The 24,207-nt window shown below is 44.8% G+C and overlaps 2 protein-coding genes across 6 annotated transcripts in view; one reads left to right on the plus strand and one right to left on the minus strand.

Annotated features, from left to right (window-relative positions):
• Positions 1-3,891, minus strand: part of IQCA1 (IQ motif containing with AAA domain 1) — a 115,017-nt gene extending 111,126 nt beyond the window's left edge. For all 4 annotated transcript variants that reach the window (XR_011141769.1, XM_068947778.1, XM_068947777.1 and 1 more), the window contains exon 1: positions 3,725-3,891. Coding sequence is in view for 3 of the 4 variants with exons in the window: in XM_068947778.1 (XP_068803879.1) it covers positions 3,725-3,735 (11 nt within the window). In the remaining variant the exon portion in view is untranslated. The remainder of the gene's footprint in view (positions 1-3,724) is intronic.
• The window catches only part of ACKR3 (atypical chemokine receptor 3), a 68,896-nt gene that overhangs the window by 6,539 nt on the left and 38,150 nt on the right, over positions 1-24,207 (plus strand). Inside the window, exons 3-4 of one of the 2 annotated variants that reach the window (XR_011141770.1) lie at positions 1,677-2,593; positions 15,779-16,224. The gene's annotated coding sequence lies outside the window, so the exon portion shown is untranslated. Of the gene's footprint in view, positions 1-107; positions 259-1,676; positions 2,594-15,778; positions 16,225-24,207 lie in introns of those variants that run through there. The other variant, XM_068947785.1, reaches the window with a different exon arrangement.

Consider the following 24,207-nt stretch of genomic DNA (forward strand, 5'->3'; position numbering starts at 1 on the left):
GAGATGCTAAAGAATTTGTCTTAGATTAAATATTTAACCATTGACTTCATCTATGTGACATGAGCTTACATTTTAAAGCTTCTTGATTTTTTTTTTTTTTTTTAAAGTGCCTTGGTGGCAGTGGCAAATGTCTTATAGCTGAGTAGGACGTGGTACAAAAGGTAGCTGTGCTGAGACTTAGCTTTCAACATGTCTGGACTACTGATATTACAACGAATTACAAAATTACTGGTCAAGATACTTCAGGTCAGGTAAACGGTAAGTAAAGAAATTCATAAAAGAGGAGGAAATGCAGCAGGAAAACACGAAATGCAAAAACATCTATGCAAATCTCCTGTTCAGTGTCTGGAACAAAAAGTACATCTGTATGCCAATGTAGTGATTTGAGTACTTTAGGAAGTGTGGTATGTTGTGCACTTCTTAATCAACCTTACAGCAAATGTAATGGACATACTCTGTCATGAGTACTACAACTGTCCTTAGAAAATGTCAAGCATGTCTGGACCTGGCAACTTTTTGCAGGCTGTGGGAGCCTACTGCTGGCCTTAAGAGAATATAGCTGAGAGCGTTCCAGCTGTCCTATCTCTAACCTGATTCAAAGCTTACTTAAATCAATGAAATAATGTGCTTCCATGAGCTTTGGATCATACCTCCATTAAAATCACAGGGCCTTAATGGTGAACGCTTCTTGTTTGCAACTACTGAAATCCTAGCCACATAAACTATGAGCGCTGGGTGACTGTGCTGCAAACGCTGCTAATCTCACTGTTTTCACTTGTGGTGCATGCAACACAGTTGCCCTGCATGCACACTTAGTAACTTAGGCACGTCCAACTGGCTGCACAAGACGCGTGCAATTTATGTGCATAGTAGTTGCTTTTCCAGATGTCTGAAAAGCAGCTATTTACCTCAAACACAGAAAAAGCTGTGCTGTATAGGACACAAGGATTTGACTGTAGAGTATTCAAAAAGCTGAACTATAGATATGGCTGTGACTTACTGATGTGCCTCCCACTGCGCAGGACTGAGTCTGTCTTCTATGTGACATTGGCAACACAGGCAGCCATCCCCATTTCCAGTAATCAACAAATAGAGGTTGGTTTCCTGGTTTCCCCCAAAATGTTTTTGGCCAGAGTATCAAAGCCTTCTCATGAACCCCATGTATTATTTGCACTTCACTTCATAGCCTTCAAGTAGGGCAGTCCATGTTTTAGGATACTTTTATCATGTGGCTTCTTACATACTTCTAATTTACCATGACTTATGGTATATAGCTAGGTTAACCTCAGAACACATTCACAACCACATAGCAGTAGCCTGAGTAATTTACTGAGAACCAACGCAGCTGTACCTTGCAAAACAAGATAGCCTGGGACAAAAGTAAAGCATGCTCCTTTTTCCTCACGACTGGCATTGATTAACTATTCAGTTCTGTGCTGGGAAGGAATGCAGAAAACTCTGAATAGTAAGCATTAAGAGATTAGGCACCAGATAAATGTTTATGGACTTAACAGCACTGACAGCCTGAACCATTTTAAAATCATGAAACTAAACCATTAAGGCTCTGTATATTTTGACAAGAATATCAGTACTTCTTATTTTCCTGATAGTTTGGGCGCGCTTTAGATTCACATTTTCTGTGTGTTTTCTTTTTTTCCTTTTTTTCCTCCCTAAAGGAATGCTGAGATTCTCAGGTGGTAACCTGAATCCAGCTGCTGGGGCCATGAAGAAAAGCACAAATTGCTCAGAAAACTTAGCACACTGAGTTACTGAAGGTGCGGAATACAGTAAACAAAACTATCCAGCCTGTTGCTTAATGCAAGCTATACAGATGCCCTGCTTGATCAGCTGGGGTATATTCAGACTTCAGTTTACGAAGGACTGGATTGGCCTCACTAAAATGCCATGCTGTGCAATGCTACAGAGTGATTAGACTGAGCAAGCTAAAGAGCATCAACATCAAACTGGAGTTTCTGACTGGCATCGCTACCTTGTTTGGAAACAGAACTGTACGTACTGGTGTCTTGCGGCAGGGAGATGTGTATTTAGTTTATATAGAATCGCTGTTCAGCGCTGGCAACGCTACAGCAAATGATAAGGAGTTCTGTCTCTATTAAAACTAAACTGCGTTAAGGCAAACAGTTGAAACGTAACTATTTTGCAACCTCATTCAAGTTAACTCCTTCTGTGTTAATCCAGCTCAAATAAGAGCAGCCGTATTTCAGACACTCAGCAGGAACGACAGGTTCTGAGATAACTCTCTGGAAGAGGTCAAACAATCCACTTTTGTTTTTTATTTTTTTTAAACCAGGCAGCTGAGATAACTATTAATTACTTTGTAAACTTCCCTTAACTGAGTTACCGTGCTGGTGCAAAGCATAACTAGCGAGGTATGGGGTTAGCCTGGGACCTAACCAAGACCTCCTTATGGCTAGGGCCACTAGAGGCTGTGCTGGGTCCGGGTACCCACATGCCACCTCTCCTGTGCTCTCAGTGACCTTTTTCTCTTTATTCCTCTCCCCTCATGCCTTTGCTGAGCCGAGGAACAAGGAAAAGGGAGTTGCCTGACTGGAAAGCGGTGGACGCGATGGTGGTAAGACACATGTGTGGGGTAGGAAGCCGGCAGCCGCTGGGACAGCAGTTTTCAGGTCTGGGCAGGGGCAGCAGCAGGCAGTAACCTTGCCCAAAGCATTTTATTTTTTATTTTTTAATGAACTCCTGTTTTTAGTGAACTTGAGCAAGCCACATCCAGCACAGTGCTAGAAACAAGAGCTGCCTGAAACAGGGCTTGGCTGTGCCCAGGGTTTGGCACTGCTAGAATGGGGACTAGGAGGGAGCAAATGGCAAATTACAGTGGGATAATGCCACGAAAGGCTTTTACAGCTAGGTTCCCAACGTTGTAGAGCCTGACTCTGCTATAGTAATAACGCTTTCTTAATATAGCGGCTTGTGAGTAATAGTAATACTTCAGGAGAAATGAGTGTGGCTGCTTGTCGGCGTTTTGATACAGTGCCATAATCGGTGTCTGGTTATTGCAAATAAACTTTTAAAGCTTTGCATTGTGTTAAAAGCATGAGGAGTTAATTACAGCAAAAAATTGTTCAAGCAAACTTTTGTCGGTAAGAGAGGAAAAAAAACACCTTTTTTGGGAGCAGCAAAAGGCCTAGCATGTTACAGGTGATGCTGGAGTACAAATAACATTAATACTGGCCTAAATATTATGGAAGTGATCCGATGACTTTGGTGGGGCTGAATCTCGCGCTCTTCAAAGAAGCCAGACGCTGCTTGGAAGACGGGCGCCTTTTTGGGTGCTCCGTTTCTTAATTTTTTTTGTTGTTTTCTTACAAAACAGTGATTTCATTTGCCCATCCACACCCTCTTGAACTGCAGCCGATTTCAAATCCTCCCTTTAACTCCCAATTTATTATTTTTAATGTGTTGAGTTCTCCCCCCCCCCCCCCCCCCCGCTTGCTGTCTGACAGCTTGCACAAACCAGATAGAGAAACGACTAACTCGGGGGCGGGGGAACTGGGGAAGGGGCGATCCATAAGAGTTAAGTAAACTGGAAAAAACGCCTCCGGGAAAAGCCCTTTTCTTTTCATGTACTCGATTTTTTTTTCCAGCACCACCTCTGGCACAGGAGGCGGCGAGAGGCCGCCGCCGGCCCTGACGCAGCAGCTCCTTGCTGAAGCCCTGAAGGGAGCCGCGCCCTGCCCGCACTCACGCGTCAGACATGCTGGGGGGAGGGGGGGCAGGCACGCCTCTTCCTCTCGCCCCTCACCGCTGTGCCCGGCCCCCGGGGATCGTTGCCGTTGCCGCCCGCCGTTGCCGCCCGCCGTTGCCGCCCGCCGTTGCCGCCCGCCGTTGCCGCCCGCCGTTGCCGCCCGCCGTTGCCGCCCGCCGTTGCCGCCCGCCGTTGCCGCCCGCCGTTGCCGCCCGCCGTTGCCGCCCGCCGTTGCCGCCCGCCGTTGCCGCCCGCCGTTGCCGCCCGCCGTTGCCATGGCAGCGCGCGCAGGGCGGCCAGGCCGCGGCCGTTGAGGAGAGGCGGCAGCGCGGCCTCCCCTCCCCCCTCCCCAAATTTAGTTCAGTTAATTCACCTTTTTTCCCCCTCCTATATGTCTGTCAAGGCTAGTATCTCTGGTGCTTTCTCATTGACTTATTACTTAGCAAATCTTTTTTTTTTCCCCTCTCCCCACTCTCTCTCTCTGCCACAGATGGAAATCTTTCTCTTATTTTTATTTCCTCCTTCGGTTTCCTCTCCAAACTGCGCTCATTAAGCAGCTATGCAAGCAAAGGGCGGCTAGGAAATGAATTTATAGGCCGGAGACGTTTTGTCTTGAATTCCAAAAATGCGGCACACGCCTATTTTGGCCCTTTAATCCTCGTTTTTCGGCGAGAAGCCTTCGTTACAGCGCCTGAGCAGGATCCCTCTTTCGAGGGGGAAAATAAAGAGTTAGCAAGAGAGAATTACACCACGTGATTCTGGGGGAAAAAGCATGTACCCCTCCAAAGAGCAGGTGGGGAGGGAAGAAAGAGCGAAGCTCGGGACAAGGAGTGTTTGCCAGCGATCACGTTTTTTACCATAAATCTCCGAGTGTGTTTCTTTTTCTTTCTTTTTTTTTCCCCCTCTTAACTTGAAGCCCCAGCTCACGTGATTAGGTGAGAATCTTAAGCTTACGGGGTTTCTGAAGTAGCGTTTCTAGCCCCTGTGGTTTTGGAGGAGAGCTTGAAAGTGCGAACCTTGGCGAATCAAAGCCGTAACGAGAAGACTCTAAGTTGAATTATTTTCCAAGCTGGAGGGTGGTTATGCCAATCTTGGGGTTCGTTTTGGAGAGGTGGATTGGTGGTTTTGAGCTAGGAGCAAGTGAGCTGAAGGTCCGGTGCCTTCTGTTGCCAGAGGAGGGTGTAAAATCAGCTTGTAGTTACTTCTGTTAATTTAAAAGTGATTCTTGAAACAGCTGTGTGTTATGCTGGGGCCGTTTACAGCAGAATCTTGCTTGGTTTCTTTCAGAGTCGTCATTCTTCATCCATCTGCAGGTCAGGGGATTCCTCAAAAGCAGCGAGTGACTCACATTTTGCTCCTGTCTCATATCTTAACGAAGTCTTTGCAGTGCAAACGGGAACCCTACAACTTTATTTCCATTAACATGGGCATCTGGGCGATCATTTTTTGCTAAACTAATTTTTCAGCCACGAGTTTTACCTGTGGAGTCCCAGCAGTACTGAACTTTTTTCACAGGCCTCAAGATACTGTCCATTGTTTTGCTCAGTTCCCAAATCTCCAAGAGAAAGAGGATAATACTCTTGATTCAGAAAATAAATACATTAAAGGATCCTAACAGAAAATAACTTCCGTTCGTGTACTCTACAGCCTGTCACTTAAAAATAGCTTCTAAAATTATAGGTAAGCAGCCCATCACGTGTGTTTGAGAAATGAAGAAGTAGGAAGCCTTTCTGAATCAATTGAAACGTGAGTGACACGATTGCTTGATGCAATGTGGGTGGCAAAGACAATATTTCATGTGAGGAAGCCTGTGTGTAGTGCATGGCACAGAAAAATCTTTTCTTCCTGCGCCCACTGTGTGGATCACAACTTTGTCTAATATGAAAGGCAACACCCCCTACCGCCCCCATATTAATAATATGTTATGCTGAATTCTTAGCACCTCAAAGCCACAATACAAGCATGGTCTTTATTCTGCTAGCAACTGTATTAAAGATGAACTAATGCACTTTGCTTGTCCCCCCCCCCCCCCCCCAAAAAAAAAAAAAATTTGAAGGCAAGAAAACTTTGACTTCCTTTTAAAAAGTGGGAAATTGAGGCACAAAACAAGGTGATGTGTCTAAGAGCAGGCAGGGAGCCTGCGCAAGAGCTGAGCTGAGGAGCTTTTTTAGTTTCATTAGTTTGTAGAGAACTTGGAAAAAATGAATCGTTTTATTGGGAAAAGTCATATTAGTTATGAAATATGCACAGCTGACTTTTGAGGAAGACCACGCTTGCTTTGTAGCAGAAATGGCGTAGCATATGATTGAAAATAAGTAATTGCTTTAGCCTAAGCAAGTACACATTTATAAACAGAGAAACTTAGTGCGAGATGTTCAGTTTTGCTGTAGGTTTCTAGTTGAATCCTTGAGCTTTCAAGTAAAAGATTTTTAAGTTAAATGATACAGGTTTTCCTGGGCTGTTCTGATATTGCTGCCCTCAAATGATTGCCCTGAGTGTATTTTCTGCTGTGACTGCGTCTCTGCTTTGCTTTCGTCTCAGCTGCTCTCCGTCCCCTTCTCCAGCTTTCTTCTCCTTTTCTTTCCTTTATCTCCTCTCTAGTCTCTTCCCTGTTGGGCCGCTTTCATGTTCTGTTCCTCTCTCAGAGCTTTTTTCATGTCGTACGGGTTGTAAGCCTTTTGGGACAGGGGAGGTCCTACTCTCTGATCCATTTCTCCAAAAAAGATCTAGGCATATGCCGAATTGTAAGTGAAGTCCAGCAGACTATTGACAGTCAGTCAATATTGTGAAGTATCTAAGCCTTTCCAGTTCAGGATCATGCGTCTCCAACAATCCCTACAGGCAGCAGTCTCGTATCTCTAGGTACTATCAGAGATTAAAGGTATTTATAGTTGTTATTGCACACGTTGTATGTTTTTGTGTAGCATTGATAGTGACTTCCTTGTCCTGATCATGCTGCATTAACAAATCTATCCAGCAGGAACAGGTGGTGATTTTTTTTTTTTATACAACGTGTTCCTTTTAGCGTCAGTAATTTGTTAGGCTCTTACAAAAACATGAACTCAAAAATTCTGCTGTCTTGGAAACGAGGTGCCATCATTTTTCAAAAAAGTCTCTTACTGCAAGCTTAATAGGTGACTAGTAATCTTACAGGGGGATGACTTATAAAACTGAAAGGGCTTTTCCCTCTAAATTCAGGTCCCTGGCAAAGAGCTTAGTGCACCTGTCTGTTACTGAGTAGGGGCTTAAAGTAAAGTGAAGAATATAACAGAAAAAAATGTTATGCCTTTGCAACTCATATTTCAAAGCAATTACAGAGGTTTGGATTGTGCCTCAAGGCATGGTACTGAAGAAGTGTTTTTATGTGTTGCTGCCCTAAAGAGCATGCAAAGGGAGAAGCTGGGTCCTGGCTTTCTCCATCGCACAGGATGGATAAGCTGAGGGTTTGACTCCTAGCGTGGGAGTCGAGAATCCGGTTCCTTGCTTTGCTATGGGTGCCCTATGTGACTCGGGGCAAAACATTGAATGTTTCTGTGCTGTGCTTTCCTGGAGGTGCCGAGGGTATTGGTGCTTCCTTGCTGCCAGTCAGTATTAAGAATAGATTGAACAACGTGGCATGGTCACACAGCTTTTTGGCAGAATTCACTCCTTAGTTTGGATCAGAAACGTGCAAGCTTTTTGAGGTTGCGCACTGCTAGTACAGTGCTGCTGTGACCTCCAAGCAGTAGTGCGGATATTGCATTTATCAGGCTTGTGGTACAGTATGAGGCCTGATGTGGTCTAAGGGATGTCTCTTGCTGATGTGAGAGGCTGTTGAAGGGGCCCGTTTGCATGCTGCTAATGAGCTGGACGAACATGTTAAACCTGGTCCTGGGAAGAAATACCAAGAAGATGCTTTTTGCTGAACACCTTGCAGTGAACGGCAGCCTTCCTCCCTAAGCCCACCCCATGGTGCCAGTCTCCCTCTCTGCCTGGAGGGTCTGGCAGAGCAGCTCTCCTGCGAGAGGCAGTTGCTGTGACAGCGCTTACAGCAGGGCCATGTATCCGGTAGGGATTGTCTCCAGATGAGGACCTGATTGCAATTCATTTGCACGGTTGAAACTTTGAGCCCAGGAAAGTGAGAAGTAGGATCTCCTGTGAACAAGTTTGGGGACCCATTGCTCTAGGCTTCCTTGCAAATAGATGTTTGGTTTTCCTTTAGGCTCAGGTTAAAGCGCATAAGGGATCTCTTAGTGGTTTTTCATTGCAAGCTTGTGGACCTGTGCCTGCATTACAGCTTCAATGCTAACTTCTAGCTCATGTCCTTGCGCGCTCCGATATCCAGGAGGAGTGGCGCTGCCAATTGGGCTGCACTGACCAGTTCATTTAGTCTTGTGATGAGTCTCTGAGCTATTTGCCTGTTAGCATTAACTGCCATGATCTACAGGAGGTTTGCTGCTTGCTTCAAGGCTAAGTGAAGGGGATTTGTCAGTAGTCAGGTCTCTTAGACTTTGATATAATACCAGCGTGTTCATCAGGCTCGAGCATGGTACATGGAGGAGGAGGGTTGGAGCAGAATTAGAAGGTATAAAGTTCAAATCTAATTTGAAGAATTTTCCTCTATCACTTAAATGTGGGAAATGTTCCTGTGGTTTCAGGTATAAAATGTCATACTTCATAAGGAGTATGCGTTTTAAATCTCAGCCAGATATTAAATGCCATGCCACACTGTACTTCTCTCTTTGTTAAAAAGTAAAACCCTAAATCATCTTTTGTTAAATGATGTTGTTCAATAAAATTAAAGCTTTCAAAAGAGCCAGTTCAAATACTGTCAGCTGCCTGTCATTAGGAAACACCTGGTGACGTATTGATCTTATTCTATATTGACAATTGTTCATCAGCGTTCGGCTATTTAATTATCTAGGATGCTATTCTTAAAGATGTCTACCACCATAAATCTTGCAGTCAGTGCAGATTTACAATTAACATACACCAGATGTTTTTGGTGAGAAAGAAGTAGAAAAAGGGATTGGACACAGGCTTCTGGCTATGATCCAAGTAATTTGTTAGCAGAGGTTTTAGAAAACTAGTTGGCTTTAACATTTGGCTTCAGCTAGCAAATTTTTAATAAATCAATGCAAGCACTGTGTCAAGGTTTAATCAATTAGGAGGATAAAGGTCACCTCTCTATTATACTGGAAAACAAATATTGGAAATAAGTAGCATTTCTTCTAGCTGTGTAATGTGAAGATGTATTCAATAGTACATGTGAAATGGCACTTCTGGACAGACCCGTTTCAGCTCTTATGTTATAAACAAATCCTCTAACCATTAATTCACTTTATATACTCACCAGCTGGCCAATTTAAAATATTGTATATGTTTTGTTTTTGGCGTGCTGGCTAAGTAAGAGTGCACAGAGCCAACATCTCCTGCTTATTGCTCAACCTTGTCAAAAGCGAAAGAGGTAAATGGGCCTGAACCCATCCTCCGGCTATAGTTGCCACTGTAGGTGTGAATCTAGTTTTGTCCCATGCTGTAACAAGCACTTACGGTGGTTTTCTATCTCCAGGAAATAATTCACAACCCTTATTGTGAGATCTCAAAATATCTGGCATGTTTCTTCCCCCCCCCCCCCCCCCAATCTTTAGTGTATAATGTTTAGTTTAATTTATTATGTGCCAAAGTATGCGCTGAATATATCCCTGTGCATCACTCCCTTCTCATTTTCCTTGTTCTTGCATTTTTGAAATAAAGTTGGTTTGAAATGACTATTTTCGTAGTGGTGGCTGTCTGTGGCTTGTTTCCTGTAGCAGCCGCTGATCATAGCACGTGGAGAGGCGAGAACGGCCGTTGTAGGAAGGGAGGCTGTGCTTGTTGTATAGGGCTTCAAAAAGCTGAAATGGGATTGAGGAGGTAAGGATGGTTTGTACGTTTTTCTCGTTCTCTGTGAAGCGGCTCAGGTGTTACTGAGTATGCTGCTCAGTGTATTTCACATGAGCATAATTTTTAGCAGCTGCCCTAGCGATGTTCTTTGCCACTGGAAATCCAAACGGTGGTGGTTTGCAAGGAAAATCCTATTTTGGGGGCTGTTTTGAGGCCTTGTGGGTAGGACGTTCTGGCAGTTTTTGAAGCTTTTCCAGTGCCTCCAGTGACATTGGACTTAGATGGCCTTGTCTGTCCTTTGTCACCTGGGTACACCTCCCATTTTCGTCTGTGTGAATGCTTCATGGTGAGAAGGAGGGAGGGATGAGAATAAACTGGAGAAGGATTAAAAGGGTAATGAGGCTGAGGTTAGGAGATAAAATACACCAGCCTCAGCATGTGATGTGTTGGCAAGAGAGGTAGCTTGTTCCTGGAAAGCTCTGGTAGGAGGGACTGTGTCACATTAGTTGTGTTTTTTCCAATGAGCTTTTGTCTAACCGCATTCAATAGGCTTACATAGAGAAAATGGCAAAGAGTTGGTGTTGTCTACAGGCTACAGTTGTGGGAGTTGGTTTGGAGGCCTCGAGAAAGAGGTCCTTGGCTCCCGGGCTGGATGAGGCGTTGAGCTGCTGCCAAAGGCACAGAGCAGAACTTGTTGCCACAGGAGGAAGGGACATAAGATGGCTTCAAGCCACCTTCCCAGCCCTTTTGGCGCTGCAAGCAGAAGCGCTGAGATATAATTTACCATTTCCTGTGGTGTCACTGTGCTGGTGAGGATTTCTGCGATGATCAAGGCTACGTCTTAGCCATCCTTCCTTAGCTATCCTGAGCTTGAATGGATATCGTCAGAAGGTAAGTGTAGAGGGATCCCTGCAGTGCTTGAGGAGGGGAGTCCTGCCTGGCTGCTGAAAGGGGTTCTTGGCTGCTTAATGGCCATCTTGCCTTTTCTGTGTCTGCCAAAGCCTATCAAAAGATTGGGAGTTAGCAAAGGCAACTGAGAAGATGTTTGGTCTGCTTCTTGAGCTTGTTTCAGATATTTTGCATCTCTGCCTTTACTTCATTTCCCCCCTTTTTCTTAGCTTTCTTTTAATTATCATTTTTGGCAGTGAGGGAGAAAAGGCCAAACCCAATTTTTGAATTGTTTTCCAGAGCTGAAAACAAGTTTATGGTTTGATGGAAAAATGACAAATTTGACTTTCAGTACTAGTATATCTGCACCATCATCACTGAAAAATTTAGCAATTCTCATGTTTTTAGCAAACAAGGAGGAAAAAGCTGTGCAACTTAAGCCACTCTCTTTTCAATTACAGTTATTGCCCATGGGATATTAGTTGACCTGTGAGTCAGCATATCTCATACTATCATAAACAGGCAGGAGATTTGGTGGGACAAGCCTCCCGGAGAGCCCTGGATTAGCACAAGCTCACAACAGTAAAATGCTGCTGGCTGCCAGCAAAGGCAGGGGGAGAAGGCATGAAGACACAGGTCTCTTCTGTGGTCAGCTTATGTGCGTGCTGTTTGATATATGATGGTGTTTCTGCTTGTGGAAAAAAATAACTGTTTTATCAAGCTGAGGGAAAATTATATATGCCTGTGGTGAGCTGTTATCCTAAATTTACGTGGGAATTTTCAGCCTCAGCTTCAGCTGTTCTGCTTGGTGCATAGGAAGAAGAAACGGAAAGTCTGTCTTCTAGGGCAAGAACCTGCACCTATGTCTAATGCACCTCTGTGCTCTAGTTGGGGAGCTGATGTTTCTGAGGATCCCCAGGGTGGAGAAGCTAGTGGAGAACATGAGTAAGGAGCACAGAGTAGGCAGCTCAGTCCTTTGGGGTCACACATGGAGCAGGACGATCCACTTTGTGAGCTTGCTCTCTACTCGAAGGGAAGCGTTTGAGCGCTGGAACTTGGTGTCTTTAAAACCAGCAACTGAGAGCAATGTGGGTCTGAAAAAGAAAGGGATATTAGCCATCTGCTTTAGCAGTTCCTCACCCAGAAGAGGAGGAGTTCATCTGTTATTCATGCACGTAGGCTGTTGTTTCATTGTGTTTTGTTTTCTTTTCCCTCCCACTCTCCAGTAAAGCACCTGTTGAGTTGATCCTCTGTGATTCATCTCAAAAATAAGGAAGGAGAATTCATTGAGAGTCTGTGTAGCTCAGTTTTAATTTCTTCAGGTTTGTGCTCTTCAGGGAGTGTTTGAGGTGGCATATTGTGAAAACTCCTAGAAGCTAAACTCAGCCTTTTTGCATCGCTAGTTAAAGCATAGAATATACAAGGGGAAGGAATATTTATTTTTTCTGGATATAAAGATGACCTGAGTCGTGAAATGTTAGTCTGCAAGGGGAAATACCTTGGAGCTTCCCAAACCATAGCTGAGGATGGGGGAAAAGGCTGTAGAGGACTCATTTTGGCACATCTTTAATGAAAACTGATTTAGTTTAAAATGACTTTTATTAAATGGAATACGTCCTGCTTCATTAGAACAGGTTGTGCTGAAAAGTATGAAGTAAAGCAGAACAAAACATCAACTGCAAGTAATCTGAAATGCAGTGATTTTTGTAGGGAGCCACAAGCCATCAGGAGCTGAAATTTAGTTGGCAAACGTTGGTCCTGCAGACGTGCTTGTCCACATCATGTGTTCACCTTACGGATGCATAAGGCTGGGCAGCCTGTGCTGCCCATGGAGGGACAGAGGTTCGTCCACTGAGTGTTTTGGGAGGACCCTCTATGTCCCTTCTAAGCATGCAGCTCTGGAAGAGCCTCTCTTTGCCCTGCTGGCCGTACGGATCCAAACTTAAGCATTGACGGCTAAGACGTATGAGGAATTTCCATGCTCCCGCCCCAGTAATTGCTTGTTTCTTTGTGCTTAGGCTCTAGGGACATTATATTCAGCATGCAGTGACTTAAATTTTCATCTGGAGTGTCTCAGAATGAATTAGTGAGAGAGGTTCAACTGACATGGCTGTATAAATGAAGTAAAAACAACTCGTGCCCAGCTAATTCAGTAGTTAAAGCAACAGCTCAAGGGTTAATATCCTACCTAGGGCTGAAGGAACAATACAGACTAACTGCCTGGTGAACAGTCCCTTTCACGTTGCATGTGCGTCACTTCTACATGGAAATGAGTGTGAAACTTTTTTTCCTCCTCCTGGTTCAACTTTTTGTGCTATAAATAAACTGTACAGTGTGAGAGAAAAACGAATAACAAGGGACTGTAGGTTTTGGGTGCCTGTGGCAGGATGTTTTCTTGATTATCCTGTTTCTTGTAAACAGTGAGATGGCTTTTGTAAAACAGATGTAAAGGCAGCCTGCGTTCATTGTTTTAACACCTGCTATCCTTTAAAATGGACCCAATGCAACCCATTGATAAAATTCAGACTCAGAAACCTGCAACGCGGACTGAGCTCCTGTAGATAGCTCAATAAAACCCTTGAGAATCTGACATCCGTCCCGTTTTTCTCCATTATATTTGATTTGGAGTGGGGAAGGGAAGCTCATGATTATTTTTTCCCTGCTCTTGTTCTCACAATAGCAGGAAAAACAATACTTTCTGGCTTCAAGGTGGTAAACTGTGAGAAATAACAACAATAGTTCACTTTACTCTGCAAGGATTCAGCCAAATTTATGAATGAAACTAGTGGTTGCAATTTTGTTTCCAGGCCTGTAGCTACTTTTGGTATCATGAGATGAAATAAAAAGGCTGGAGGGAAAACAGCTGGTAACCATTGCAATGGTGGTATTGGGAGGAAGGACAAGGAAAGGTCGTTAAACTGAATTGGAAAGGGGCAATACAGGGCTTTTCTGCTTCTTGCATTCAAGTTCAGAGAAACAGATGAATTTACTCACTCAAATAGAGGCTTTAAAGTATTTTCTTTACCTGAGGCTAGCATGTAAAACCTTTGAGACTTCTGTGTGCAATTACAACCATCCAGCTCTTCTCAAGTTGGCCACATGGAGTAAATGAAGCTGGGTTTTTTTTCTTTGCTGCCTATCAAATTTGTTCTGTTAATCTATAGACCCTCACTGGGACAGGACTGTTTTATAAGATGTTGTAATATAGATTATAATGCCATCAGTCCTTTTAGAAAGAGGTAAAAGCTAGACTGAAGGTATCATGTCCATTCCCCTTATCACAGGCAGAACTGTGTGGTAATTATGAGGTAATTTATACACCTTAACTGAATGCTGCTTTGGCTGGGAGTCGAGGAGAAAAGTCTGTTGTTCAGTGAGAATCTATTTCGAAAGTCTTCTGGAGTTTTATTTCCTTGCACCACCTCTCACGTTGGTGCTCTGGTCCTTTCTTCTAAACCTGTGTGCTGCTTGCATGTGAACTCTTGTGTATCAACTTATCACCAGAGGTGTTCATGTAAATTTGCACCTGAAAATTGAAAATTTGCACCTGAAATTTGCACGGAGACCTGTATGCGCTTCATCAACATCCCTACAAATGCCAGCTCAGGTTATGTGAGGTGGAATTGCTGCAAAAGGGTTCTTTTAGCTGCACGGGTATAGCTTGGAACGCAGCCAGGCCTTGGTTTAGTAGCTTCTGTGGTTGTTTCCTGATGAAAAGCAAGAGCTGGAATGGTTGTTGTGATAAGAATAATACACTGGAGTGCCTTGACATATTTCCTATTGTGAGTGCTAGCTAATCGGGAAGGACTCCACACTTCCAATATGAAACTACTCTTTAGGAAGAGATCTTGGCGATAGGATGCTGCAGTTGGGGGACGGCATCAGTCCTACGCGTGCAGAGTGATTTCTGGATCCCTCTTCCCTTTGGCAGTGTTTATTCCTCCTGCAGGTAGCAGACAGCAGGCAGCAAAATTCCTCTGCTGGGGCACTCGTGAGTAATTGAGCTAATTACGTGGAAACTCTGTATATGTGTATGTTTGTGCATTTATAGGCCCTGACACAAAACTGAGTTTCAGCTCCCATTACTCGGTGCTTTTGCTCACCCCAAACACTGAGGTGATGCAGTTTGCCTTACACTGCATCTCCTCTTGTGCTTTGGTGAGAGGAGATTCTCCCAGACTCAGGAGCGAGAACTTAGAGGGTTGAAACAGTTGGTCAGGGCAGTGTGTGGCTTAGCAGACCCTTCTCAGATAGGAGGAGACTGTTTTCCGCTGCTTTGTGCAGAGCAGGAGAGATTTTCCTCATGTTGAGGTGGTTTCCACGCTTTACCGCTCCTCATGTGTTGCCTGCCAGTGCAAGCAGAGGAGATATGCACCTATTTATTTACTGCTGCCTTGAGTGGGGTTGGACCAGATAGCCTCCAAAGGTCCCTTCCAGCCTAACTTAGCATTTCTCTCAACATGAGAGATATAATAACAGTGGTTCCTTCATAAGGTCACTTATGCAGAAGACTTTCTCCTCCCACTTCTGAAAACAAAATCTGGGACTATAAATGAAGAAATTCAGCCTAAAAATAATCACTGTTTGACACAGGTGATACTAGGTTGCGAGATCTGCACGTGCCGTGGCTTCACTCTGCTCAGCTGATCTGGAAGCTCCTTGGCAGCACAGTGCGATGTGCATAGCAGAGGACAGGGTCTGAGGGACTGCCTGCTCAGAGTGTCCCACCTGTCCTCCTTCACTCCCTCCGCTATGAAGGGCATCCTAGGAGACAGGGCACTGCTGTAGCCCGGGGCTGTAGCTGTGGAGCGACGCGCCAGCCTTTGGGAATAGGACCCACCCTTCTGCTCTCGTTCCTCGGCACCCAGCCGAGTATGTGAGCTGGGCTCTGGAAGAGAGATGCATCAAAGGATAAACATTCGTGCAAAACGCCCTTTGCATCTGCGTTTGATTAAGCCACATGCAAAACTGCAGAGCAACATATTTGTGTGTATGTCAACCCATGTGCACAAACAGCACGCACTGCCTTTGGACAGTGGAGTAAGCTGCACGTAACTTAATCTAGCACAGGAGGCCAAAGGGTTGATTTGATGGCTGGGTTTGTATCTGCAGGTCTTGTTGTTTCAGATATGAGAGCTCTAAGCCATCACCCTGACCTTGGCATTTTAACGTTCTCCCTGCTATTGAGGCTTGCTGAAAGCTGCAGCCAAAGGAAACACTCCCTCTGTCTCCGTTAGGCTTTGGATGAGGCCTACGGAGCCTGAAATTAATTTTGCTCAGTTGTCCTGTTTTGCTCTTTAGGTTTGAGACGGTCTCTCTTCCTGAGGAGAGCTAGCTGCTGCGCAGTGCAATCGTGTTCTCTTCTATGGAGCGAACAACTGATAAACGTGCAACTTGCAACGAAGGAACTAAAGATAATATTGCGCTTGGGATTCGCGGAGGAATCTGCCAGCTCAGCCTGGTCAGCAGGTGACTATCTGAAGTAGTTTCATACGTTACCGCCATGCTGCTGGAGGGTACCACCTAGTAGGCACGGTGGGCAGGACAGCCACTGCAGCTTGCACTAAACTCGAGCGAACTGACCTTTGCTGGAGCACGCGCAGGCGCAGGTACCCTTCCTGGCCTGACCTCTCTGCTGAGGGGCTGGAGGTGGGAAGCGATAACCTCTGAAACAGCCGCAGCTCAGCAGTCAGCACCCTGGAGGAATTTGGCTCTTAAATCCAATTAGATTTGTGGACTGAACTCTTTTATACTCCCTTCAGAACATTACTTCACTCTGTCAATGTGAAGTCTTGCATATGCATTCTTTCCCTTTTATTGAGTGTTTTCATTTGTTTGAACTTTATTTTAATGGCTATTTAAAAACAAGATAGCAAGAAATTGGAACATGCATAATGTCCTCTCTTTTCTTATGCGTGTACTTTCTGAGAAAAGAGCCTGTTTGCTGATATCATCTTGTATGGTACGATGTCAGTGCTTTGCTGTATTAACTAAAAAAATTGTGCTAACCACATAGAATGCTTACATTATTTTTTCTTGCTTGCGTATGGAGATACCCCTGATAACCTTTCACAGTAATTACAGTAGATAAGAAATGTTTACCCCAGGTAGAAGGTAAATACCTTCTTCAGGTCCGCAGCGCTGTGCACTTTAAGCGATGCTTTTTGTTTCCTCTTCTGCATTAATCAGTAAGATTGCATTGTGGCCACTGCTGTCCTAGTTTTTTTCCCTAAAAATCTATCAGTTGCTCTCAGGAGGCAGTGAGAGCTGCTAGGTACTTTTACAAAGAACCAAAAATGGTTCTAAGGAAGTGTTTGCCTTTCCTATGTGTTGTGCTTTTCGAGGGTACCAGAAAGCCTCTTTTTACCTGAGAAAAACACAGAAAGTCAGACTAACATTTTTTTTAATCGGTATAAGGTGAAGAGTGAACCTCTGTGAGCGGCAAGGCTCCTTTCAAGAGATTCTGGGCAAAACTGAAGGCTTTTGGAAGTGGTTTGCTATAATTGCAGTTTGTTTTGCTTCCTGTTCATACTTTCTGCAGTTCGTTTCTTGGGCACACCTACCAGCGTTTTTTTTGTGTGGTTACAGGCAGTGTAGGAAGTGAGAAGGCCAACAAGAGGCAAGGGGGCTTTAAAACCTTGTTTCTTTTTCTGTTTAGAACGCTGCTAATGAGACATTGCATTTTATTCCTTCCTACCATTAAGGCACACTATAGCCCCCCCAAATCAGCACTGATTAAGGCAGGGAGGGAAATGAAAGAAATGAGAATAGCAGATTTCGGGTTGTATGACTCTCCAATTAGGGATCCAGACTGCGGGCAGTGTAAAGGGCTTTGTTTAGTCTGCAGTCAGTAGCCGGTGGCTGTTCTTAATGCAAGCCCTGGGTGCCGAGCTGGAAAGCTGGGTGTACTTCTTTTCAAGGGATTTCAGCTGGTGCAATTTACAGGGTTGGAATTTAGCTCTGGTGCAGCTGCAGTATAGACAGAGCCAAAGCAGAGGGAAATAGGTGCTGGAAAGTTTATCCCTGTGCCAGGGTGTGAGGTGCATGGGCAGAGTCGCTCCTTCCCTGTGGTCTTGGATGAAGGCCATGGTTTGAGGGACATTTGTCTTGACGGCTGGTTCCTTCCTTCCCGCTGTCCTCTGCTATTTCCGGACCATACGCTGCCCTGCAGTTGTGCTGGCAAAGCTGTTTGTGAGACCTTGGGATGAACTGGAGGAGGATTAAGGAAGCTTAAGGTAGCTTTGCCACGGAGAGAAGTGGCTTTGGAGCCACAGCCTGGGGCTCTGTTGGATGCTTGCAATGCGTTGAGTGGGGAAAGCTGAAGATGTCACTACCCTGCTGGCAGTCTGGCTTGATCTGCTAAAATGGGAAGGAGCTATCGAACCCCTCCTGGCTTAATTTCTCTACTAAGCAAAAGGTTCACCCTCAGTGAAGGGCTGTGACTTATAGCAAGGCTGTGGCCAGCTCCTCCAGTGGTGTAAAGGTGTAAATTAACTCTTAGCCTTTGGTTCCTCTGGAAGTCTACCAGTTTATACCAGCAGAAGTGGTGAAGTCATCCATTTTGCTTGGCAGCTGTTTTAGAGCAAGATGCGTTCTCTTTGCTTGATCAGTATGTTCTTTAACATATGGAAAACTATAACGCTTTGTACTATCTGTATTTTTTTTGAAGATGCTCCCTAGAAAAACACTGCCGTTCCTGGCCCACATGTGAATTCCTCAAAACAAGATCATTATTTGAAGACCACTTGCCACGATAATATGGTGATGGTGTTTCTACCTTCCCACACTTCCCAGTACTTAAAATCAGAGAAACCAACAGTTCAAATTTGCCTGATTCATGAAATAATTTAAAAAAAACATACTTTTAATAAAGCCGTTCATCCTAATTCAAATGTTTAATCATCAGTTTATACTTTCAATCATTTTGGTCCCAAATTCTTCAGATCCGAGAGTTCTTCAGATCTCCTGGTCAGGCCAGTAAAGCAGATGCTCGCACTGAAGGAATGCAGACATGAAGGAACCCAGCAACCAGAGCTGGACTCCAAGGAAAAAAGGTTCCTAAATACACAAAAACATCCAGACTTGAAATATGCCCATGTTGTCACTTTTTGAATGGTTTGTGAAATACCAAACAGAGCAAGTACCACTAGAGGGCTTGGATATTATTTAAAGCAGTATTATTGCATTTCTGTATGCCACAGGGAGTGTCTGTGGAAATCTGGTTGTCATTGTGCTCAGCTAGTGTTTGACGTTTGCCTGTTATTTGGCTGCCCAGAGGGAAGTAGAGAATCCAGCTCCCGTTGTGGGGAGATTTGGTAATCCGATGCTGGGCTCTTGCAAAACCTCTTCTCAGTACTGTGTACTGCTGCGTGTAGTGTGTTGAAAAGTCATGGATCAGACTGATTCCTGCACCGGAGGAGAGGAGGGTCCCAGAACAAGAGGGTGCCACAGTAATGGCGAACGTGTAAATTTTCAGTGCTGTGCCACGAGGAAGGGAGATGAGCCGAGGTGATCGCATCTCCCTCGTAGTGTGTGATATGGGGCAGTTTTGTATCGGTAACGTGGGTTTGTGGCTCTTCTGAACCACGGCATGGTTAGGTGTGGTTCCCTTGCTGATTCGCTTGTCTTGTGAGCAAGGTTCTGGTTTCAATTAAAGCCCAGAGTTTGTGAGTCTAACATGGCAAAACGCAAATCCGCGAGTCTGATTGTGAGGATTAGGTAGGAAAAGCAACCAACAAATGTTGGGACTAATTTGAAAAAGGTTCTAGTGTTTGCTTAACCCCATGCGTTTCTGCTTTTTTTTCCCCCTAAACTTAATATTGCACACAATTAACCTTTCTCTGGGAGGCAATGTTGCTACAATGGATTTCTGTCTTTCAAAAGGCTGCTAAGAAGAGGAGCTGACAGCAGGTCTCTTTATAATAGTATATTTCTATACAGACTGGGCAGACACAGGCCTAGGACTGCAGTAAAAACCATATGGAACATGTTTCTTGGTTAGGCCGGTAGACTGCTTCCTGATTCACCCTAGTGCTATAGGACTGTGGTGGGAATGATTTATTTTAATCTTAAGCAGTGCTAAGAAGGGAGATCTCTTGCACCTGGAATACTTCTCTGCAAGCTGCTGTTGACAAGGGGCTGCCAAGGAGGTGTATCCACGCAGCGAGGAGCTGCACCGATGTTTTTTTGAGCTGTTTAATGGGTAGTTTTAAGATGTCCAGACGCAGCCAGCGCTTTTACTATCCCAACTAGAGTGACAGTTATATTAGTATTGCATTGCTTAAAATGCACTGATAATGCGTTGTTCGTCTTTCAGTCTGGGACTTGGACTCTATCAAGTTTTGAATGAGAAATAGTATTTAGAATTTAATAGTATTAGAATTTGAATATTTGAATGAGAAATAGTATTAGGCCTGCAGGTGTACTCGTGGGGCTAGGGCTCCTCAATTGTCCCCTACCTAGCCCTCGAACTGCTGCGGGAGCTGATTAGTTTTGTGTGGGTAAGAAGAGCAGCCCTGATCCAGCACTCCCTGAAGACGCTGATTTTCTCATTGACTTTGTGTTATTTGCATTCAGGTGGTACCTCTGGGCTCTGATATCTATGTGAGGCACTATCCAGTCCCAGCACAAAAACACAGCTTTTACCCTAAAGGGCTTACATTTTAAGCTTTGGCTTGGGATCTGGAGATTAGTGAAGAGCATATGGTCCCTAAGAGGTACGGCTTGCTAAAAATGACTACAAAATTGGAACCAAAGACATTGTACACGTTCCCTCCCACCTCTTCCCTCTCCTGCAAAATCCCTGTCAGTATAAGCCATGACTGAAAATGTTGGGCAGGTCTGCAATTGCCTGGAAAGTGGAAGTCTTGCCCATTTTTTGTCCGTAGTTATAGAAGGAGTGATGTCTGTGTTTTTAAACCTTTGAACGTCCTCTTTCAGGGACGTTGTGTCTCTGGAAACCTTGTGACCACTTTAATGCAATGGTCCATTGAGGGGCTGATTTTTGCAGCCTCATATTCCCCCTGGCCATGCCTTCTGTCCTTAGCAGGTTCCTCACCCGGGGAAGAGTTTGTCAAGGTTTGGGATTTCCCAGCCTTACTGTGCTGTATTACGGCAGTGCAGTTGTGGAGGCAACATGCGGCCGTTTCGATGGCGGAGAGGAATGTAGCCTCCAGTGCATTAGCAGTCTTTTTTTCTTTTATTAGGGCCTGGATTGAGGAGGATCTGGATTTAAGCACGTACTTAAATTTCAGCATGTGCCTAAGTGTTGTCCTGAATGGAGACCATCTCAAGCTTTTGCTGAAGTGCTTTTCTGTACCAGGGCCAACAGACTGTGAAAGTTGTCTCTTGTCTTTTCTACTCCACTGTGTATATACTCATTGTGGCTTGCTGGCTATTTACTGCAAGAGGAAAATTGCTTTATTTAGTCACAGCTAGCTGAGTGAGAGTAGGCAGGTTAGGAGAGTCATGCATGAACTGGGAGCAGGACATCTGACCTTGTCTTTAGCCTGTCTTATTTCTACAATCCTAATGCTGCTCTAAATTAATTCTTTTGTTTAGTTGCTGGGGTTTTTTCCTCCTTTTTGTTTTCACATGAATGCTTGCCTCTGTATTTAGGTCTACCAGAACGGGATGTTAACGGATAATTGTTGACTGATATTATTAAACACTAACACACTTGGCTGTGTTGCACTAATGATGGGGCATTGGGGATATGCAAATCAGTTAATTGAGTATAATTGCTATAGTAGCTGTTTTGGAAGATGATGTTGAAGAGCCCTTGGGAGGGCAGACAGAGAGGGAGACATTTGGAAGCGTGAAGGAAAAGGGGTGCTTGAACGTTGATGGAGATCACTGCTTTGAGTTGCTGATTTGTAGAGTTGTGCTTATTTTGCTCTCTAAAACCCACTCAAACCCAAGTCTCTCTTGCTTCATTCCAGAATTAGCTATGTGTGGCTCCTCTCAGGCTTTCTGCAGGGCCCTTTCTGCTGAAACAGAGCTGAAGAAGTTCAGGGATGAGGCAGAGTCTTTTTCAGGTAACCTGTTGACTTAAAGATAAGAGAGACAACGCTTGAAAAACACCTGAGGAAAAGAGATGTTTTCCAGCTAGCTTTAATATTAGACCTCTGCATCACCTTGCGCTGGAGGGTTTTGGTTTACCAGCTGTTTCTCATTCATGACAAGACTTTTCCTCCTCTCTGGCAACATAACGGGGCCTTACAGTGGGCAGAGAAGGGATTTAAGATGCCTCAGGAATCATTGTGGGAAGTCTGTGAAGGGAATGAGATTTGGGCATTGTGAGGATGGCGAGGAAAATGTCTCTTCTGGCCTCCTTCCCATCTTATATGTGCTCTCCCTGCCTTTGTGTCTGTAGTATTATTGTATATTCTTTTGTCTGGGTTTCCACATGTGATGTGCTTTAGTTTCTGCACTCTGGGGCGAATGTTCAATGTGGTGCACAGATGGTGCTCCCAGAAATCCTGTTATTTGCTAATGGGATTTTGTTGAAAGCGTTTCCACTCTTCTTTTAAGAAGCGTGTGTGCTGCTGTAAATGTGTCTGGACCATTCAGTCATCACCCTCATCTCGCTGAAACGTCCTCTCCCGTGCAGCTGAGAACACAGCTTCGTTATTTATTTAATTATTATCCCCGAGAACCACTCTGGACCGGCTCCTGTGGGAGGCAACAGTTGCAGGAGCTAGCAGGTGTAGAGATCTGTGCCTGTGCATTGCGTAGTAAAGAAGGGTTGGTCCCTGCTAGCTCTGCCAAATGTCAGGACCCTGCCAGGTGTCCTGGCCAGAGAGGTTGGGGCACTCCACTTTCATGCCTTCCTTACATTGCTGGTGGTCCTGCCCTTATGTTTTGTGCTGATATATGGCACAGAGATGCTCCTCTGTTTAGCAGCTTCCCTCAGATCCAGCAGCATTTCTCTAATGCAAAAGTTTGGCTATTATGCAGCTGTCCCCCTCTGTGCCCTCCGTTCTTCAAGTAGTCTCAAAATTTTGGTATAAATAGCAAAGGCCTAGAATATGTTGCTTTTATCACCAGAGGCCTTTCAGAATAGGTTAGACATGTGTTTTACAGGCATAATATAGAATCGATTCTTCCATGAGGCACAGAGATGAACTAGATGACCTCCTGAGGTCTTTTTCAACCCTTCAACTGCTGTATGACATTCACTGCTAGTGTCAAAGTAAGTAAGTGAGCTTTGTTTTGCGTCATGCTCGCTGGAGAAGAGGTCAGGACTCAGCAGCCATCATGACTAACACAGTTATCGGATATGTTTCAGGAAGTTCACTGTCTGTCTGTGTACTAACATGCTACTCATCCTTCAAATCCTGTTCCCCTAAATGTTTCCCAGGCTTCTTGGCAATGGGAAGGTGAGTCATACAAGGGCAGTAATTCTCCTTCTACTGGCCAGAGATTCCAGGTGGCCTCCTTTGAGGCTGACTGTAGCCAGAGAAATCACAGGCTTATCACAACCCTGGTTCAGAAAGTTCGGGCAGCTCGAGGTAGAAAACATGCCTCATAGTGTTCCTTTTTGGGCACTCTGACCTTCAGCTGGCTAATCCAGGATCCAAGGTTTGGTGATAGCTTGCTGAACAGGCAGAGGAGGGCCAGCCTTGGGATGTGCCTGTCTGCGCCCATGCAGCCCTGCAGGATGGAAAATTAGAGCACAGCTCTGTATAGCACGTGTCTGTGTCAGCCCTCCCTGTAACTGCTGATGTTCATACATAGGATTGACATCTACTGCGTCCCTGTGCTTCTCTGAACAACCAGCGCTGTGTTCCGCTGTGAAGCGGGGTGCGGGGCTCAGAAAAACCTCATCTCCAGCCTCATACCTATGCAAGGGTTCTGCTATGGGCTGGGGAGATGTGCTGCTGCTGCTAGGGCCTCCACAGCACACAGGTCCGTCTCCCTGTGTTTTGTTTGGACATCATTGCACCCAATAAGAATCTGATCGGTGTGGTGTTAGGCCAGCCGTTACTGGCAGGTTAGAGTGGTTTTGTGACCACTTTGTCCAAAATTTAGGAGCCATAGGGGATTCTGGAATACAGCCCTCTTTGTGTCTTACCTGACTCTCTTCCAGAGGCAGTTTGGGAAATAACATATCTTTAGCTTAGTGTTTTAAAAAAAAAAAAAAAAAAAAAGCAGAGAACCTGCACAAACCCTGATCTTCAGTAATAGCCTGATGTCCCCTACAGGATGGAATCTGTATAGGAAAGCAACTCATCTGAAGTGTCAGCTTTCTGTGCCCATCGCCAAAGACTACCCCTGCCTATGTTTTCATAGCCTCTCAGTTTTGCTGATTTTATCACCCTTCTGATAAGGGTGATTAGATCTGATTTGTTTGAGTTGTAGCCTGATGGCTTTCAGCTCTCACAGACACAACACCATGTTGCTCTGCATGAGAGAATGTGCTGGGTTCACACCAGCTTGGGTATGGGGGGGAAAGCAAGAAGGGGAGCCTTTCTCATTCTCTGATATGTAGCAGATGTGATATCTTTACCAGGTCAAGGACCTGAAAACGTCAGGCAGCACAAAAAGGCTGTGCTCAGATGATGCTTTAAAGCTATAAAGAGGAGGATGTGGCAGAGTCTGAATCGTTCTGTGCCCAGCAGCAGGTCTGAGTACTTACTGCTCTGCAAGGTTTCACAAACTGCTGTATGCTTGAGTAGTCCTGATTTGGTCCCAGAAGCTATTTCTTTAGGTCTATACTAAGCTATGAC

Source organism: Struthio camelus, chromosome 6, assembly GCF_040807025.1.
Source record: "Struthio camelus isolate bStrCam1 chromosome 6, bStrCam1.hap1, whole genome shotgun sequence".
In the NCBI taxonomy this organism is placed as follows: domain Eukaryota; kingdom Metazoa; phylum Chordata; class Aves; order Struthioniformes; family Struthionidae; genus Struthio; species Struthio camelus.